This window comes from Ambystoma mexicanum, chromosome 12 (assembly GCF_040938575.1).
Source record: "Ambystoma mexicanum isolate Mex_15411 chromosome 12, UKY_AmexF1_1, whole genome shotgun sequence".
Taxonomy (NCBI): domain Eukaryota; kingdom Metazoa; phylum Chordata; class Amphibia; order Caudata; family Ambystomatidae; genus Ambystoma; species Ambystoma mexicanum.
In genome coordinates this window covers 400,610,823-400,630,242 of record NC_090936.1, presented here as the reverse complement: position 1 = coordinate 400,630,242, position 19,420 = coordinate 400,610,823, and the positions used below count along the sequence as shown (strand labels likewise).

The 19,420-nt window shown below is 45.2% G+C and overlaps 1 protein-coding gene across 1 annotated transcript in view; it reads left to right on the top strand.

Annotated features, from left to right (window-relative positions):
- Positions 1-19,420, top strand: part of OVCH1 (ovochymase 1) — a 1,424,491-nt gene that overhangs the window by 319,951 nt on the left and 1,085,120 nt on the right. Inside the window, exon 5 of the mRNA XM_069628530.1 lies at positions 8,293-8,465. Coding sequence (XP_069484631.1) covers positions 8,293-8,465 — 173 coding nt within the window. The remainder of the gene's footprint in view (positions 1-8,292; positions 8,466-19,420) is intronic.

Below are 19,420 nucleotides of genomic sequence, written 5' to 3'. Positions count from 1 at the left end.
GTATCCTGTCTGCCAAGGGCTATGGCAAATAACGGCGAGGGGGCATCACTGCCTCGTGCCTCGGGTATTTGGATTTGGGCCGAACACTGGTTTTCGGTGCAAACCCTGGCAACGGGAGAAAAGTTTAACCCAGGACCGAAAGCAGGGACCAAAGTTACTACTCTCGAGGACCTGCCATAAATGGCTCCACGGAACAGTCTTATGCTTTCTGCATATCTAGAGTGGCAGCCTGTGCACCTGGGTCAACCCAGGCAAGTATGTTGAATAGGCGGTGCAAATTAAGAGAAGTGGAGCGCCCTGGAATAAACCCAGACTGACCCGGGTGACTAATGAATGCTATACGGCGCCAGTCTCAGGGCCAGCACCTTAGTGTAGATTTTGACGTCGCAATAAATAAGGGAGAGGGGGGGGGGGGCAGTATGAGCCACTTTGTGTGAGGTTTGCCTGGTTTAAGTAATACCGAAATGATTACCTCTCGGGGGGTGGGGGGGGTGGAAGGGGGAATACCTGTCTCGCAGGACTCCTCCCAAAGGGCTGACAATTGGGGAACCAGGCAGGTTTTATAACGCTTGTAGAATTCAACGGGGAGTCTGTCGGATCCGGAGGCCTTACCAGAGGCTAGGCCGTCTATAGCCTTGTATATTTCCTCGGTTGTAATCGGGATGTCTAGGGCATCCTTGTCTGGGAGGAAAGGATGGAGCGGGAGGCTATCCAAGAATGTATCGGCCTTTGGTATATTGTCCACTTTGGAGTAGTGTTTGTAGAACGGACAAAATTCAACATTAATATTGTGCGATGACAAAACCAGAGTTCCATCGGCCCTCTCGATAGCTGGAATATGGGACGAACCAGTCTCCTGGCGGAAAAGTCTAGATAGGACGCGACCAGGGCTCTCACCTTCCCTGTATCTACAAGCAGACTGGGGGTTATCTAGGAACTTCCATTCCTGCTCCGCGTGGGTGTGGAACTCACTCAAAGTTAGCAAAGGGATTTGCTCTGATGTTCTTCCGGATCACTCTAAGAACCCCTACCTCTTTGGAAATTGCAATACCCCTGTTGTAAACTTTGACTCTCCCAGAGGGTGGCTTGTGATTTGACAGAACCAGTGTTTAGTATGAAAGTCGTCAATAGTAGTCCCAGTTCTGTTTCGAAAGTAATATCTAGTAAAGAATGGTTTCAACCTCCATGAGCAAGCCCCCGTTTTGTCCGCACTCCACCTCAGGGGAAACTGTCACCGGGAAGTTGTCTGAAAATGTTCTGGGAAGGATAAACATTTATGTAATGGTTCTGACTAGTATATCCGAGATGAGCCATCTGTCAATGCGTGAGTGTGAATAATCTACTGAGGAGTAAAAGGAGTACGTTCGGGAGTCTGGGTGGATCAGCCACCACGCATCAGACATCAACTGGGCCTGCACCCCTCTGATGGTTCTGGCTGGCTTGGAGAGTTGGCAGGGTCTGGCGCCCGATCCATCGAGAGCCACGTCTAAAATAGTGTTAAAAGCCCCTCCACTGAGGATGGGGACAAGAGGAAATCCAGGTAGAAGGGAGGAGAGATTTGTGTAGAAGTCAATCAATGTTATACCATATGGTAAGCAGTACGACCTCTGCCCAAGAGGGCCCCAAACAGTAAAACCTAGTGTCCCAGGGGATCTAAATGGATTAAGATCATGACTCTGCGTTTCTGGGTGGAGTAGTCGGTATGATAGCGTTGGGAGCCCCGTGATCTCACAAACCTCTCGCATCCACTGGAAAGAGCGTGCGTTTCTTGCAAGAAAAGTAGTTTAACTTGGTACCGTTCAACATATAACTGCATTATACGCCGGCCCCCTGACATTCCAGCTCACGCATACAATCGTATCTTCAGCCATTAGGATGGTAAACCAGCAACAATAGGCAATTGCCTAAACCAGAAAATGAACTGCAGGGTCCAGACCAGATGCACAGGGGCCCGATCTGATGGTGCCAAACTGAATACGTTAAGTTACCCGGGTTCTCTCTCGCGTGTCCAGCATTTTTTCAACTAGATGCCCCTCCCAATCCACCCTCTGCCCCAATCAGAGGTGTAAACCCAAAAAACATTTAACTTGACCACGAGCAGCATCGCCTGGCGGGCCGTGCGTTGGCCATGAGTGGCCTCCTCAGGAATGGTGAAGACTCAATTTGAGTGTTCAATTCTGAGTTTAGCAGGGTAAAGCATGGAGTATTTGACACCCAGGTCTCGCAGCCTTTACTTGGTGGCCAGAACGGTCTCCTGCTCTTGTTGAATAGCCACAGAGAAGTCTGGGTGAAGGTGGATTCTGGAGGAGCCTGAGGAAGAGGTCGCCTTTGGCTCTTGCTGCTTGAAGAAGGGAATCCCTGTCCTAGTAATTTAGCACTCTTGCTATGATGGGATGGGGAGGAGTACCCGGCCTGGGTTTCGCTATTAGGGATCGGTGGGCTCTAGGAAGCGCTCAGCATAGTCTTCCATGGGGCCATCGATCTTATCCTCGGGGACCCCAAGGATACTTAGGTTGTTGTGCCTGGAGCGTGATTCCAGGTCTTCATTCTTCTTGCAGACATCTAGAACCTGCCTGGGTAAGGCTGTCACTTCTGCCTGAAGGCCGACTATACCATCTTCAGCCACTCTGACCCTAGTCTCCACTTCCGTTACCAGAGTGTCAGTTTTCTCCATATGGGCTTTGCTCGAACATATGGTTCCACTCGTGTCATCTAGTTTCGAATGAAGAGCAGTGAATCCCTCCCGTGTGTATTCGATCATTTTTTACGATTTAGTAGTCTCGAGGGTGGGAGGGACACACTGACATGGGTGCCTCTGGCTCCGATAGGTGTTCACTCAGTTTCAGGGTCGCTTTTGCATACATGTTGCTTTTTATTAGCCCCTTTGGTCATGATCCTGCCAAACCACATGGGATGTAGTTGTTCAGCACCCAAGGGATCAGCAGAGACAGATCCGGACCAGGAAGATTAGATCTGCACAGCAAATAGTGATGGATGGCCAGGATGCCCGACTTATTCCTCAGTGGAGTGATGGGGCACAGGATCACATGTCTCGGAGCGTTGCAAGGTAAGTCTGATGTGGAGGCACGGCAACGGTAGACCATCATCCTCCGGTTGCAGTGAACATGGCACTCAGCAACCCAGAGTGGGAAGGCACGGTCCTCTGTGCAAGACACCAAGAGAAAGTCTTAGTGGGAGCGAGGTCTATTTAGCAAAGCAGAGCAGATTCACCAGGATCGGCAATGCAGACAGTTGTGAGCCGTAGGGTTGACTCCACTACATCTGAGTGGATTGTGACCTCCCACGTACTGTAGCGTGATGGATGGCGATGTAGGTAGTCGAGATAATCACCAAGTAGTTGGATGTGGGTTCATCCCACAACACTATGGAAAACTGTAGTCACACCTCAGGTGGGTATAGGGTCCCAGTATGGTGTCAAGACCGTGAGTGAGCAATGAGGATAGTGTGGTGTGCGCTCTCCAGAAAGGTGTTCAGGGTTCCCCGAATGTCAGCAGGCTAAACATTATGAATTTCCGCTTGCTGGGTACCAGAGTACGGATATTCAATGTTAGCTGTGAGACCTGATACAAGAACCATGAGCAGCAGGCTGGCAGGGGCTACAGTGGCCAGAAGGATGCCTCTTGTAGCAAAGTCTGGGTGGTTTAGGTAATGCGCAGTGTAGCGGGACCAGCCCAGTATTGCCCTATGGTGCAGTAGTCTGATTACGGCCACTGCGCTCCCTTAATGTCGGCAGCCTAGCGGTGGGGTTAGAATGGTACGTGCACCTGCACAACATGTGGTATTGCGAGCTGGAGGGCCCGATACCTTGAATCTTGGGAGGGATGGCGCAGCACTCCCCAGTGTCATCCTGTCATGACAGGGCCGCCGTTATGGTCCACAGGGTGATGGTGGAGCCAACTGAAGGGTGCACCGCCCAAGTTTTGAGGCCGCAGTGGCTTTTGGTGTAGAGCCGAGGGGGCCTTGGGAGGCTGAGTGCACTGTCCGTGGGAACTGGCAGCACAACCCTGAAGCGACGAGTTGCAGGCAGGAGCTCGGCAACAGATGAAGGGGTTGCCCCAGTGTCCAAACTGAAGATCACACTGCAGGGGGCCGTGCGATCCACTATCTCAGCCACAGCAGTACAGAGTGGCCTCAGGCAAGGGTGCGCAGCTCCGTGAAGCAGCTGCGCCTCCCCCAGCTTGGCCCAGAAGCCCCAACACTTGCGTGTTCAGGAGTCCCCTCACTGTGGAAGCGCAGTGCGGGGCACCATGAGGAGGCCAGGCAGCAATTCAACAAAGTGTTTTCTCTACAACGTTCCCCCCTTTTGGGACACGCCAGCCAGGACCCATAGCAGACCGGTGGGTATCAGTCTGTAAATCTGAAAGTAGAAACGCAGCACCAGTAAAGGATTGGTTGGAAGGATCTTCCCCAGCACGGAGCTACACGCTCATGCAGCCATTCTGTATGAGCGCACCCGCGCCACCGCCAACTTTTTAAGTGGAAAAATAGCGTGATATCTGTTTGACTCCCTTTTTAATATATTAAATGCCTGACTGTGGGTATTCTAAGATGCAACCTTTGTTACTATGTCTGTTTGCCTTTTTGGTTGCAATGTGGAGGGCAACCCTGACCAATTAAAGGCTGCATGCCTTCCTTCCACATAGTCTTAATGTCACATACTACCTGTCCTAGGACTGTATACCTGATCTTCATTTTCAGATAGCCATGAATACAATGATCATTGATGCAGCTCTGTATTATTCACAATTCGTTTTCAGTAAAGTTGTGCACCACAAAACAAACCATTGTATTGGTATACAGTGGACCCATTTCGTCTGCATTTCATCTTTATCAAAAATTCAACCTAATCTCTCACTAGATGTAATTATTCTTAATGAGGTATTCAGGCCTAAAATAGGCACGATTGTTCTATTAAGTGGCCTGCTATCAGAGGTAATTAACCAGTCAAATATTACAGAACCGGAAACCATGCTCCTGACAGTTCTTTTCCATTCATTGTAGGTTGAAAAATCTGTTTCCATACCACATTGGAGGGTGATTTGTAATTCTTCCAGCCTTGCGTTGACTGTGTTGAGTCGAATCTTGTCTGTTAGAATAATCATGACTTGGTGATAGAGTACTGGGATTTCCCTAGAGAATCCATTTGTCCAAATTGGTGCCAATTCTATCCTTTGGCCTTTTTTCAATTTATTTAACAATATGTGCGGATTTATATGCTCTTTCAAATTAAAGCAACCAGAAGTTTCTATTAGTTCTAGACTTTGCTTTGTGTTGCAGTCCAATATTTGGTTGCCTGTTCTTTTTCCGATTAACTTCCGCTCTGTTCACTTAACATTTTGTACTTGTTGGTGAGATTTCCATCCGGGAAGCTGCTGTCTGTACAAAAGGAGCTATGACTCTGCGTACATGCAGTTCAATGGAAGTTCTTTTAATCTCTGACTGTTGCCACACTATAGCATTTTGGTTTAAAGACTGATCAAGACTGAGAATCGCCTTTTGTTTAATTTAAATAAGGACCCATCTTCTACGTCATTTGAAATGTTATTTCCATCATGCCCAATACAATTCGGGCTGGAGTCTTCGATTTTCCTAATGGTGTTGTATTGGTCTTTTTGAAAAGAGCAATCCACTTTCCTAGTGCCAGGGGTAGTGCTGAAGTGTGCACAAACGGAAGAATTGACTTAACGCAACCATTCCTTTAGTTAATAGATTTGGTGAGCCACTGAGGTTTCCAAGTTCTAAATCATGGATGCATGCATTTCAATATCCTTGCATATGAAAGGGCCTCCTGGAATACTTTCACAGCTCCTTAATCTTGCTTGCCTCCTGCTAACCTCTGAAGGTTCCAACAGAGATCCAAAAGTTAATTATCAGTGCCTTCAATAACGATTTGGAATATTGAGTAACCACTGCATCAGCAGTGTCATGATTGTCCCCTGGCAGAATAGGTTTCACAGACTGGGCAGAATAGGCTGTGATTTTACCTTTTTTACTTGACCTACTGCAAGAGGTTTGTTTTTGTTGTGGACCTCTATGCTGTCTCCCATCTATAAACGGAACAGTTCATTTTGACTCTCTAATTGTATAGCATTTGTGCCAATTGGGTTATGGTGGCGCATTCCCAAAAGAAGCTGGTTTAATGGCAAGGCTACTAATGCAAATATAATAACCACTGTATATGATCTTCCTAAGTTTCTGGAGTCCTTGGTTAAAAGGGTACTAAAAATGGTGGCAATGTAGTGAAGTGCTGGACTTTACCCACACTCTGCAGATTACCGACTGCTCCCCACTTTGCTCATGGCAGGGTACTTTTGTCTGCTTTGGGTGAGGCTCAGAGGGGATCTCTGCTTTCATCAATAGCTGGTGCAAAGTAGCACACAAGCCAGGAAAGCACTTCTTCCGCCAACTGTGCCTCCAATTGCCCCCCCCACATTGCATTAAATTCTGCTCAGACTCTCAATCTAGCAAGTTTTCATCCACCTTTCAGAGCTCTTGCCAATGCACGCTCTGGGCTCCAGCTTCTAAAAATGACTGGTAAGAGAAGACTAGGCGAACCCCAAGCCCTCTGTCCCCCTGTTTTCTTATTGTTTGCTTGGACATTGCATTACTTTAGATACACAATCCCGATGTCTTGCCTGCAGCATATGATTAATTCTGAGCACCATAACTCCTATACTGAAGGAAACCACTAAGGAATAGAACTTTGTGTGTACAATGTCCTTATATTGGGCTGTGGCTGGGGGTTCTTACCCTTTCTGGCATCAGACCACCAGATGTAGGTGTTCTCTGCAGAGTGTTCAAGTTGGAAATTTAAGTTTTTGGCAATAGATTTGACTTGATTGTTCAGCAGTTGGAACAGATTATACTTGTGTTCTACAGCAACTACAAAGTAGTTTGGCTTACCCAACCAACAGAACAAAAAACAGTGTAATGCAAGATCTGTTCATTCTTTCTATAAGCCACTGGTAAGGTCCTTGCTGGATGATGGCGAGACAGCGATCAGCATTTTATTTCTGTAGGTGAACTCTACATTTTCTCGTACTTTTCCAATCTCCCATTGGTTTTGAAAGTGAGGTATTGAACCACCAAATCTTTTCTACCCAAGAAACTTAATTCCATAAGAGGCACCGGATGAGCCCAAGTTCTAGTTGTGTAGGTCTGTGGCCCAAAACCTCACTCTTGTTTTTCATATCTTACAATTGTAATTCAAAAACTGCTTCAAATCGTGGGGAAAGGGAAGAACTGGGGCGCCTCAGAAATCTGTCTTCCAGAAGAGGCGGTCGAAAGGTGTGGAGGAAGGAATGTAATAGAGGTGTTAAGATTGGAATATTAAAGGGCTTTAGGGTGCTGCAAGGGATGTGATCCGGCTTTGCTAGAAAGAAAAAGGGAGACATAGTGTGGGGTGAAAGGTTTAGAAGAAATTGGGGGTGGCGAGGGATAATGAAATCTGTATTTCTACACAGTAGTAATGACAAAAGCCAACCCCAAACTTGGTAGGGGGGGTAACAAGGAAGTGTCAAAGGCTGGGGACCTGCATCAAGCAGGACAGGCTGCTGCAGCAGGAGGCAGGTGGCCATGCCCTCCTTGCCAATGGTAGAACTGGGTATTCAAGTGAGAATGCCGGGTGCAATAAAGAACATGCAGGACAGGGGCATGTTGAAAGCTTAATCTCGGCATGCAGTAGAGGGTGAGCTTGGAGGCAAAGAGGCACTTTCCTTTTCCAGTCTCCTTTCATAGACTCACCCAGGAGAGTCTGACCTAACGCTTTGTCCAACAGAAGTGACGCCTGAACACCCAGAGTCCACTGAAAACATTTGATGGTACTGCAGAAGAGGGTGCTCTACCTAGCCGCAGGGGGCCCTGCCCTCCCGTACTATCCAGTAGATGGTGGGAGGCAAGGCTAGAACTCTGGGAGGTTGTCGAGCACATTTTGCTTACTTTGAGACCGCAAAGTTCCCCAGCATCAAGGGGAGGCCAGTGGGGGCACAAAGGCTGTTGCACAGGGGAGAAGACTGTCCCTATATAGAACAAGGTCTGTGGTATTCATCCAGAGCGGAGGGAAGTTCCCACCCGTGCTTGGCCCATCGGAGCAGTAGTTTTGATCTGATGAAGTCTATTTTCAGAGTTGTGCCCCTGTTTGAATTGGCAGTAACTGGTGTTCTTGCAGAATCCTTTCTGTGGAAATTGAATCACCATGAATGGCTTCATCAATTGCATGCTCAATGTATTGGATGTTGCACTAACGCATGATATTGACATTCTGTTTTTCAGGAGTGAATTGTTGGAGTTGATAGTGGTTGCTGGAGAATATGATGCATTTGTTGAGGAAGGGATCGAACAAACTACATCTGTAGCACGTGTGGAGCTTCACCCACAGTATAATACTAGAGGCAACTTCAACAATGATATTGCTTTACTTTATCTGGCAACACCTCTTCAGTTTGGTAAGTTTCACAATTATTGGCGCAAAAGGAAGAGCGTTCAGATGTCGTCTTTTCATTCTATATGCATACAAACTGTGCAGTAACATTCCCTGCGACTACACAAGGTCTGTAATTCCACACCTACAACAGCTAGGTCCTAGGGGATGTCATTTGGGGGTCACCACCTGAGGTCTCCCTTGCTACCCCAAAATGTTTAAACAATATTTTTTTTTTTATAAGCTCCTCAACTGTGGCCTTCACTATGCGGCTTTGTTTTTGGAGTGGCTGGCTTTCTTGTTCAGTCCTTTTGGGGGGGGGGGGGGGACAGGGGTTCCACAAGTGTAACATTTTGAGCAGTGACCCTAAATAACAAAGAATAGTAATAACAAATGTATCTTTCTGGAATTCAATGCAATTGCTAGACGCATAGATTTAGTCTGTTCTTAAACACCAACTCAGCCTTTCATCCTTCTGAGGTCGATACAATATCAACAAACCTGTGTTGGTACTAATGTATGTACATTTGTTCTACATAAAGTGCTTAAGCGCAAGTGCTATATAACACATTATCATTCGGCCTTGGACATCTGCTTGTATTCACAGTAATTTGGGCCTATACACAGATATCAATGATACATATGGTGATCCATTCTTGTATGACATGTATATCACATTGTGAAATCGTAACCATATTTCTTGTAGTGTACTTGGAAACAATGCTGTGTGGTGCCACTTGCTGTTTTGTCAATGGGGTGAAAGGTTGTGTTGCATCGCGTCCTATAATGTCACTTTGGGGTGGGGGTCAAATGACATCACTTCCTGTGTCAGGTCAAGGGTGATGTGATTTCACTTCTGCTACCCCTGGCATTTTGGTGAAAATACATCCCTGTCGGTCCTGTGGAGCTCGACTCCCACACCACACTTCCCAAGTTGCTCTGCAGATATATACCTATGTAGTCTTACGTAACTCGACCACAACCCTCTAAATGATATCCACATTAATTATCAGTGCTTGGTTTCAGTATTGCTACTCTTGTCCATATTCACACAATCTTTATTTGCTTAAACTCAGTGGGGCCTGCATTATCCATGCGTGTCTCAAATGCACATGACCGATCTGAAGAGCACTTTCACAAAACCACCTTACACACACAAACCGCAGATTCACCTTCGTGAAGGCAACACTTACAAGCCACTCCGGCTTGTTTCTGTTGTATCTCCCACACTCAGCTCGGATTCTCCTAAAACCCAGTACTATATTCCTGGGCTACAGTACATGTTTTACTTCTAACCGCCTACCTGAACACAATCTAGCCGCCACAACAATATTGCAGTGCCAGTTTGGCACACCATTCAATGCTACCTACTAGTTAGAATATTGGCTATCTGTATCCAAGGCACCGTTTAGCCTGAAAAGTATTTTACATACTAGAGCTGTGAAAAGACTGCAGTGCTGAATCTTTGTCCAACTAATGACAGCTTGGTAATTCGCAAAAGGAAACTTTGCATTGATATCTAGACTAGGCTGTGTATCAAAGATTGGGTTGGGGACATGGAGTTTAAAAATACAATCTGCGTAACTTTATACATTGCTTCTATTTTCATACTTTGTACTGTTGGTGAAGCTCCTTCAGATCCTAGATCGACACACTGCTAGGCCAGTTTAGGTGTCTGTGTTAGAGGCTTGGCTCCCACCCTCTTCTGGGTACTTCATTCTCCACATTGAGAGGATAGTATTTTGTTAATCCGACGTTGAGTTCGATAAACAATCCCTGAAGAGCTCCATTCCTACGGCATCAAGTTGCTAACTTGAAGTGTAAAGGTGGCAGCATATTTTACTTTTGTACTTTGTTAAGGCTTAAAAGAATGTATAACCCTTTCACAATCATTGGAAAAAAGAATTGATAGTTCCAGCTACAATATCATGCAATTGAGCTAGATGTTTTCTCAAATTGGTAATTGACACTGGTTTTCCTTTCATAAAATGCACACCTAATAAGCCATCAGTATATTCATCTTAAACACCATTTGAAAATGTAGCATTTGAGTTCCCATGTGAGCTTACTTTTCGATGTTTCATTTTCTTTTCTCAAAACCGGATGTTTGCAATCTATACATTATTTTAAGCTTATCAATCTTCAATAGAGGGCCTAATACTTCTGTAGTCTTCACTTGCTTAAATCTAAATCCCATGTACGATATAGGTTCCCTCTGTTGAAACTTCATAAAACGTAATTTTGCCAGTGTTGCACTAGTACTGTTTGTGTTTTTTTTTTTTACCTGAACAGGGTCCATAATCGACGCCCAATAACTATACGATGGCGTCCTACGTAGCAAAATTTATTACTGGAACAGCTTTGCTTTGAAGAGTAAGTTTGAGTGAGCTTACGCCATATAACATGTTTTTTTTTTTTTGAGGGAAGCAAGACCAAGGTTGTATCTTGATATACTATTTGCCAGAACTCAGTAAAACAAGAACCTGCTTCCAAATCCTACCTTCCAATTTGTGACTACAAACATGGATACTCCAGAAAACACTTCGTATTGTAGTAAGTGTAAGCACGAGAAAGGTTAAGGAATAGTAATTTCAATTAGTATGAGGGGTTCATCTTTTTCCTAAGTGTCTTCAATGTTCATGATACATGTATTGTAGTTGGTGAATCAAGGATAGTGCAAACACTGGGCAGTTTAGATCATGCCTGTGCCGATGGACCAATGCACCATTTTAGGTTTCCTTCATCTAGTAAATGGCAGGGATTTTTATGTACTCTGATTCATAACCAGATAGTTATTTTATATATAGGTGGCAAAAGCAGATAAACCTTATAGAGAGAAAAAATATAATCTGCATAGGCCAATCAATTGATTTGTGAATGGCCAACCAACTCAATGGGAAAGAAGCTATCCCAAAACTCAAAAGTATTAGAGATACATGTTAAATAAAATGGGTGCCAGCACGCACACACCTGCTGAAGATTTACTGATAATTTGTTGTGACAAATCACCCTGTGTTTAGTCTCAATTGGACTCTAGTATTCATGTTCAATAATAGAAGTTTTAATAAACTCTCGATCTACCGCGACTTTAGTTGTTTAATAGGGAATCTGTCTAGCCAATCAAAGGCACATGAACGATCTATACTTGCCATGTCAACTGTCTGGTTTTGTTTTTCTTGATGTTGCTTGAAAAGAATAGCCAGTAAAATACAGTTAATAGTAGTACCCGTTCTCTTTGTGAAGCCAACCTGGAATTTAGACAGTTTCTCCACTTCCTTAGCATGGTGCGCAAGTTCCTTCAATAGCATGGCCACAGATTTTACTGGGCAGGTCTTAATTCACAATCTGCCTATAATTTCTAAGGTTATTTCTATATATTTGTAAATGGGAACAAGATGGCCCATCTGCAAAGGGGGAGGGACTTTGGTATATAACATGTTGAATAGATTTTTAGGGCTTAACAGGAGTCATCAATGTTTCTACTCGTGTCCTGCTCAACATTTGTGAAATATGAGCAACCCAGGACTTTGTCTAATTAAGCAGTGCTGTCAACTTATTCAGTAAATCCCAAAGTTTAGAACTACTCTTGGAGCAGATTGTCATATTTTGACCCCTTAAGGTCACTACATTTTTCCTTGCAATAAGAGGAAATGTTTGTATATGGGCAGAAGATATTTCAGCTTTGATCTTTATCTTTTTTCAATACCACTTGCTTGTCATCATTTTTAGCATCTTTAGGTCCAAGTATATCTGCCTTATTGGGGATACAGGCAACCAGCTCTCCTAGCTTTTGTATTTACCTTTCCCACACTAAACTGAGTGAATCATCTATCTTTGTAAAAAATAAGTAAAAGGTAACAGAAGTCTGTGGTTGTCTAAAGGCTGTATAGCCCAGAACCTCGCCCCACAATATAAATCTGCTCTTTTGTGAGGCTGGACAGAAGTCTATAATGTGCATGAGTGGTAAGCATGATCATTTAAATCCATAGATAATTTTTAGGGTTTGGGAGAGATCAAGCATCTGTTGGGGTGGTGGGGGGAGGGGGCACTTGGAGCTAATAAATTGGTGATTGACTGGTGCTGCTGTCATGTAGATTGGTGCAGTACGGCATCAAATGCCTTAGAATTCGTCACCAAGGCCCAATTTCCATGAGGTCCTCCCACCTAGTCCACCCAATGCATGGGTGTCTATCGGAAGTTTACAGTTCTTGTACAAATAGTAACCGATGGACTACTGTTATCCGCTGCAATATATTGTCATTTTCGCCTCCCAACCACTGTGCGAGTACAGTGTTCAACTCGCCAAATAGTTTTTGCAGTTGTGAAACACTGTTCCAGCAGACAATTAAGCATTTTGCCATGCATGATTCTATCTTTAATAGTTAATTTTACTGCAAGTAAACTCGCTTCATAATTATCAAAGGGCAAGCTGCTCCAAGGTTTATCTTTACTGACATTGCCAACCCACCTTCCTCAGACCTTAAATGGGGGGGGGGATGACGAAAGCAGCAGTATACTCTTGAATAATTGTTTTGTGAGCCAAGTTTCCTCCAGTAAAATTAAACCATGTTCTTTGAAGTGGGTCAAAGTGTGCTCATTGTTAAACAGTTCCAAGGCTATGTTCTTGTGTTTACAGAAGATGGTCATGCATGAAACATTGGATGCCTTAGTTGCTAAAGTTGAATGTAACCATGACCAATATGCAACAAAAGAGCTAATGAGCTGTGGACCTTTAGGGTAAAAAATGTTTCCACTGGTCTGGCCCATGCTACATTTAATGGTCAGTAGGACAAATTGAGTGTTTTATGTTCAATGCTAGTTGCTATGGTTTTCTCAGTCATTGATTTGATTTTAAAACTTGTAGCGCGTTTATCTATTAAAGCCAAGCAACAATTGGCTTCTGAGCACAGATTGTAGAAGAATAGAGCGGAGGCCAGATAATCAAGCAGTTATTCAAAAGGGAAGTTTTTTAGCCTTTTTCTAAATTAAGAGGTTCATTTTTCCGAAGATTGTGGCAGTGAATTCCATGGTCCTGTGCATTCACATTAGAAGTGCCCGTCGCCCCAGGAAACAGATCTGGATGATGGAACTACCAGAAGATGTTGTTCTGAGGTCCGAAGTGGGCGATCTGCATGGACCTTCGAAGAAAGATATGGAGGGGCCAGCCCATGAAGACATTTGAATATCGGGCAGATGGTTTTAAACAAAAGCCTCTGCTGTACTGGTAGCCAATGAAGATTGCTCCGAAATGGAGAAATAGTGTTTAGGCAAGGAGAAAATGAGCCTAACAGCTATGTTTTGAGCAACCTGCAGATGCTGCATTTGGCCTTTTAGGAACCTCATGAGCAAGGCATTGCAATAGTCCAACCTAGAGTTAACTAGAGTGCCACCTACCACTGAGCGATCTTTCTCTGAAACAAGTGATACGTGTTTCAACAATTTAAGATGAAAATTGGGCTTTGACAATCAAGAGGCCTCTGAATTCCCAATAAATGCCATGAACAGCCCTATCCCTTTTTCTGTCCAAACCTCAAGGGTGCTCAATTCTCTCCATAGTTCTCGGAGTTCCTCCCTGAGCTTTTCTCTCCCCTTAACACAGGCTCTTGTGCTACATGGGGTAGAAATTCACGATTTGCTCACTGAAACCACTCCTGATCTCCTTGCCATAAGTCATGGCTAAAAGAAGCGACTACTTACAGTGCTACCCTGGGCATCCCGACTGAATTCTTAATGTTAGTGCCGATCGCCCTGATCAAAGAGGTGGAGGAGTAGCAATTTTGTTTAAACATTTCAACTTGCATGTTCCCCACAAATCTCCCAATGGCTACGAAAGCCTTCTGGCCAAAATTAAAAACTAATGAGAACAGTTCTTACCATTCTGGTGATATGTACCCGACCCATATAGAGATCCCCTCCTTTGAAGAACAATTCCTTAGTTTTCTCAATAGCATTACTAATGCTAAATCTCCAGTGATGGTTCTAGGAGACTTTAATCCCTGGGTTAACTATCCTCGCTCTTCTCTCCGTCATGAGTGAAATTGGATTCTCACAAGGTTACCGCTCCCACCCATAAAGGGGCACATACATTTGACTGGGTAATTACACATCACCTATCGGTCATAAACATCGCTGTAATGCAATGTCCCTGGTCCGATCACTCAATAGTGAATAACTTCAGCCAGCACCACCACTAAGACTTGATGCTGGATCTAAACAGTTTAAAATGACCAGAAACATCAAAAATATAACTCCACAAAAGCTATCAATCGAACCGGCAGGCAGGCTATCCCCTCATTAACCCTTCAAACTAATGATCTGGCTTTTCATTTTACCACAAATATCAATTGCGCCATTGTGGCTCGTGCTCCTGAAAAATTGAAGATCGTGAAAGCTGAATCAAACATTTTGGTTTTATTCAACTATTCCGTCACTTAGGTGTTTGAAAAGAAATGAAGAAAGAGACTGGTGGAAGCACCCTTCCCCCTCATACCCTTTTCCTGTACAAACAGGGAAAAAACCTTAAACTAGCTATTGAGGCAAAATCATCCAGCTTCAACAGCAGGATTGCATCTGCCAAATCTAGCTATAGGAATTTGTTCTCAATTCTAAAAGAATTTGAGGGTAAATCTGAGTAATGCAGCACCCAATATTCTGCATGGCGTCAAATGATCCATGATGAATTCAACCTTGAAATCACTGGGCATCAACCAGCAATCTTGGCTCAACAAACCCTGTTCAGCAACACTAGGAAGGTCTCTCCTTTCTCCCCCTGATCATCCAGCTACCCAAAATGAACAATCACCTGTCAAATGTGACTTTAAACACTGCACCAACGCTAAATCTGCAAGATCATGGCTGGAATGAAGCCCACCTTTTTGTATGAGAGCTGCCCCTCCGGCATCTTTAAGGATTGTATGAATGTTCTGCCCCCCTGGGTAACCAAACCTTTTAACCATTCTTTTACAGAAGGTCATGTGCCCTGCCTACTTAAGGAAGCATGGATCACTCGATTATTGAAGAATAACCTGCATCCCACCACAGCACTGCCCAGTAACTAATATTCCCTTTTTGCTGAAGATTATGGATCGTATTGCATATACCCATCTTCAAGAGTTCATTGAAATTAACGTCCTCGGCCCATGGCAATCTGGCTTTAGAGACGGGCACAGTGACCGCCGTGCTGGACCTAAAATTCAATCTTGTCAGCATTGTGGATAAAGGTCAGACAGCCCTTCTCATGCTATTAGATCTTTCTGCTGCCTTTAACGTGGTAGACCACTCCTTGTTTGGTGGCCAGGTTAGAGGATCTGGCTCACTGCATCAACACAGCCACACTCTGGATATCATCCTTCTTGGGTCCCAGGACTGCAAGGGTGGCAACGGATGGTGCCAGCTCCCTACCAGCAGCGATCACCAGTGGGGTCCCTCTGGTTGTGGTGTTCTCCCCATTCAACATTTACATCATGCCCCTTATTGCCCTCTTGGATGACCTGGGTGTTCAGTATACCAACTACGCTGATGACCCTCAGGTCATACTTAAACTGTATGCTCAGGACACTCTTGTGATTAATTCAATCGTGTCTATCCAGGCATGGATGGCAACCAATTATCTTTATCTGAGTACAGATAAAAGAGTTGCTGATGCTTGCCTCAGGATAAAGACTCAAAAACCTTACACCGACTATGAGGGCTATACCATCTCTGGCAGAAAAATCATAGCCAGGAGTGTCAAGACAGTGGTTGTTCTGGATGCCGAGCTCACCATGAAGCCACAGGTTGCTCGTACTCGGGCCACCTGTGGTTACATTAGTAACTACATTCGCCCATACATATTTTTTAGCAATAGATCTGTGCCCTGGTGAATTCACTCCTGGACTACTGCAATAGCTTGTTGCTTGGCGCATTGTAAGTTAACATCAAAGCACTTCAAGTCATGCAAAATGGTTAGTCTGCAGAGATCAGGTCACTGAGGCCAGGAGGGAGCTTCATTGGTTGCCCATAAAACTCTGGGCTCAAACTTCTCTCACTGACCCACACATGTTGGAATGATGAGTCACCTCAATACCTGGCAGACCGCCTCACAGCCATCCAGCCGCCGAGTCGGAATTTACGGTCCCAAGACACGTACAAGCTTGTTCAAGCTCACCAGGTTTGACAGCAAGCCCCTTCAGCCTGGAATAAGCTTCCACTGGACCCAAGATTGGCAAATTCCCTCGCAGAATTTAAGAAACTTACCAAGTCACACTTCAACCTCAAACCAGGTGGAAGATTCCTCCACCCGGTTCCCTTTCTTTCTCCTAACAGCCCCAACTGCTTTTTCATTCTGTCTTGTCGTTTTCTGTGTGCCCGGAGGCCTACGGGCAAGTGGCACATTATAAAAATTGAAATAAATGGCTTTAACAATTTAATTGACTGCAAATTACAATTTAAATATGCATGCCAGATGCATTCAAGGTTATTTACCTGAATGAGAACATGTTTGGAAGCTCAAAGCGCTGGGCAGGAAACGCACTAAGGTGTTTGCGAGTTTTTTTTCAGTTATTGATGGATTTAGTTGGGACTTATTCGCCAGCATCCAACTTTATATTTTAGTGGCACAGGATTACTCTGTCCATTGCTTCCACAGGTGGTTTTTGCCAAATGTAAACTTGTGTATTGTCTGCATATGAATGGTATTGCATGTCGAATTATGTGAATGTTCAGCAGTGGGTGGATGTAGATATTAAACAATAAAGCAGACAGGGAAGATCCGTGGGGCACTCCAAAATTGACCACTAAAGAATCGGATGTAGGAGCCCAGGTTGACCTGCTGTGTCCAATTGGTTAGCAAAGAAGTATACCATTTCAGGGATTCTTTAGACACCCGGGCCATAGTAAAGTTTAGAAAGGTTATCGAAGTAAACTGCATTGCAGGCCAATAGGTCTAGTCGTGCAAATGTCACCCTCGTCGGCAACCTTCAGAATATCATCCCTCTTCCTGCAATCTGTGTGCTGGTCTGACCCACTCTCTCCCCACCCCCACCTTTGCACCAACATGCTGCTGTCCATCCGGAGGCCTACTGACCCCCATCATGGCAAGTAACCCCTTTGGGCATCACTATGCAGTGATTACACTGAAAATTCTATGTTCTACTACTGGCAGACGATCACCAGCATCTGCAGGGCATGGAAGACCGAATTGTCTGCACAATACTTGAAAAGCACACGTGGTGCAATGTTACATTGAACATAGCGTCCTTGTTAAAAGATGATTGCCCTCTTCATCGGCATTGGCTGCTACAGAGGTTGCTCGACTACTGCACAGCTTGCTCCTGAATGTTGGCGCAGAGCAACCTCTGGGCATATCAGGAGAAAGCGGGTGTGAACCACCCCCCCAACACAAAGGCCCACACAGAGGCCCCTGTCTGGCCCTATCCGGAGCTCAAGGCAAAAACTGCTTCTATGTTGCACCCTGGTTCGCCCTGTCCTGGACTACAACACTCTGCCTGGTTGCTGCTGAATCTTGCCTCCCTTCCCATCTAGCCTATCTGCAAACTAACTTCTTGCCAGCTTGATATGTGGCTCTGCCTTAAACTCTCATATTGCTTGCTTGTTGCTGCTTGTTAGTGCCTTACTCAAGTGTACTTTTAAATCTGTGCATCCTCCAATCTGTGTTGTATTTGGTGCTTTTTGGGAAATTCGAATTTAGGGGTGCTTTTTAAATCTGTGCACCGATTGTCTTCCATTGCACACCTCCTTCTGTGCCTGGCTGGCTGCTAGGCCACTTGGTGAGTTACTGTGCCGTTCCCCTATTTCTCTCCTCCACTACTTCCATGGCACTCTCTCTCCGATCTATTCTAACTGCTCTTCGATCATGTAAAAAAGCTGAAAAAAATCTCACTCTAAGGCCTACCTATTTCTGACACTTGCATCAATGCCACTTCCAGGCAGACTATTACAGACAGCCTCTTCCCTGTCCCCTCTCCTGACTTAAGGACCCCCATTTGGTCTTCATCATTTCCCCTTTCTCCTCCCCACCCATTAATGGTGGCATTAGATGGGAATTCCTCCTGGCATTCTACTCATCCTCTAGGTGCATCATTAATGTCTATCACAATGGAACGATCATGGCCAAAGATTCTCAACCTACTCTTCTCGACCGGTGCCTGCCCTCTCATAAACCTCCTTCTGCTACCACTCCTTTCGCCTCTCAACTCTACCACCACCAATGGCTGTACCAAACCCCTGTTCCCCACAGAAAACCTCAACAGTGGTAACTAGCTTCATTTAGCTGTCCTGAATGCTAGCTCTTCTGTCAAACACTCAGACATCTGGTGCCTTCTCAAACACTTTGACCTAGATGTCCTCGCTCTTACCAAGGCTTGGTTCAATGCCGGCTCTGTCACTGCTCTTGACACTCCTTACTGAGGGCTACAAAAGCCTTTCCAAACCCCGACCAACAGGCATGGAGGTGGAGTGGTCCTGAGCTTCCCTGCGTGGGTCACTGGCTCTATCGGACCTAATCAATCATAATCTTTTGAATGCCTTGTCTGCAAGCTTGGGGTCTCACCCTTGCCACTATCTACAGGCCCCCTATCTCTTCCTCTCTGAATGGGCTGACCTCACCTCCTGCCTCAACCTCTTCTTCCAAACTCCTCCTCCTTGGTGACTTCAACATCCACCTCAACTCCCTTGAATCATCCACCTCCAGTTCCGTATCCTGTGATTCCCTCTTTACTTCCCTCCACCATGACCCACTCTGCCAGTCAAACCCTGGTGGCCCACCTCTCTGGTGACATCCTCATCTCTAATCCAGTCTCCACCCCCCCTCTCTTGGTATGACTACTCTCTTCCCACCTGGGTCCCCTTGTCCCTCTATACAAGCCACCCCAAGCACTGTCCGCCTCCTTCAGTCATCTGACCTATGAAGCAGGTGTCAGTTGCTGTTTTTGCCTCCACCTTCATCCCACCTCTGACTCTCCCGCGGACTCTGTCCTTGCT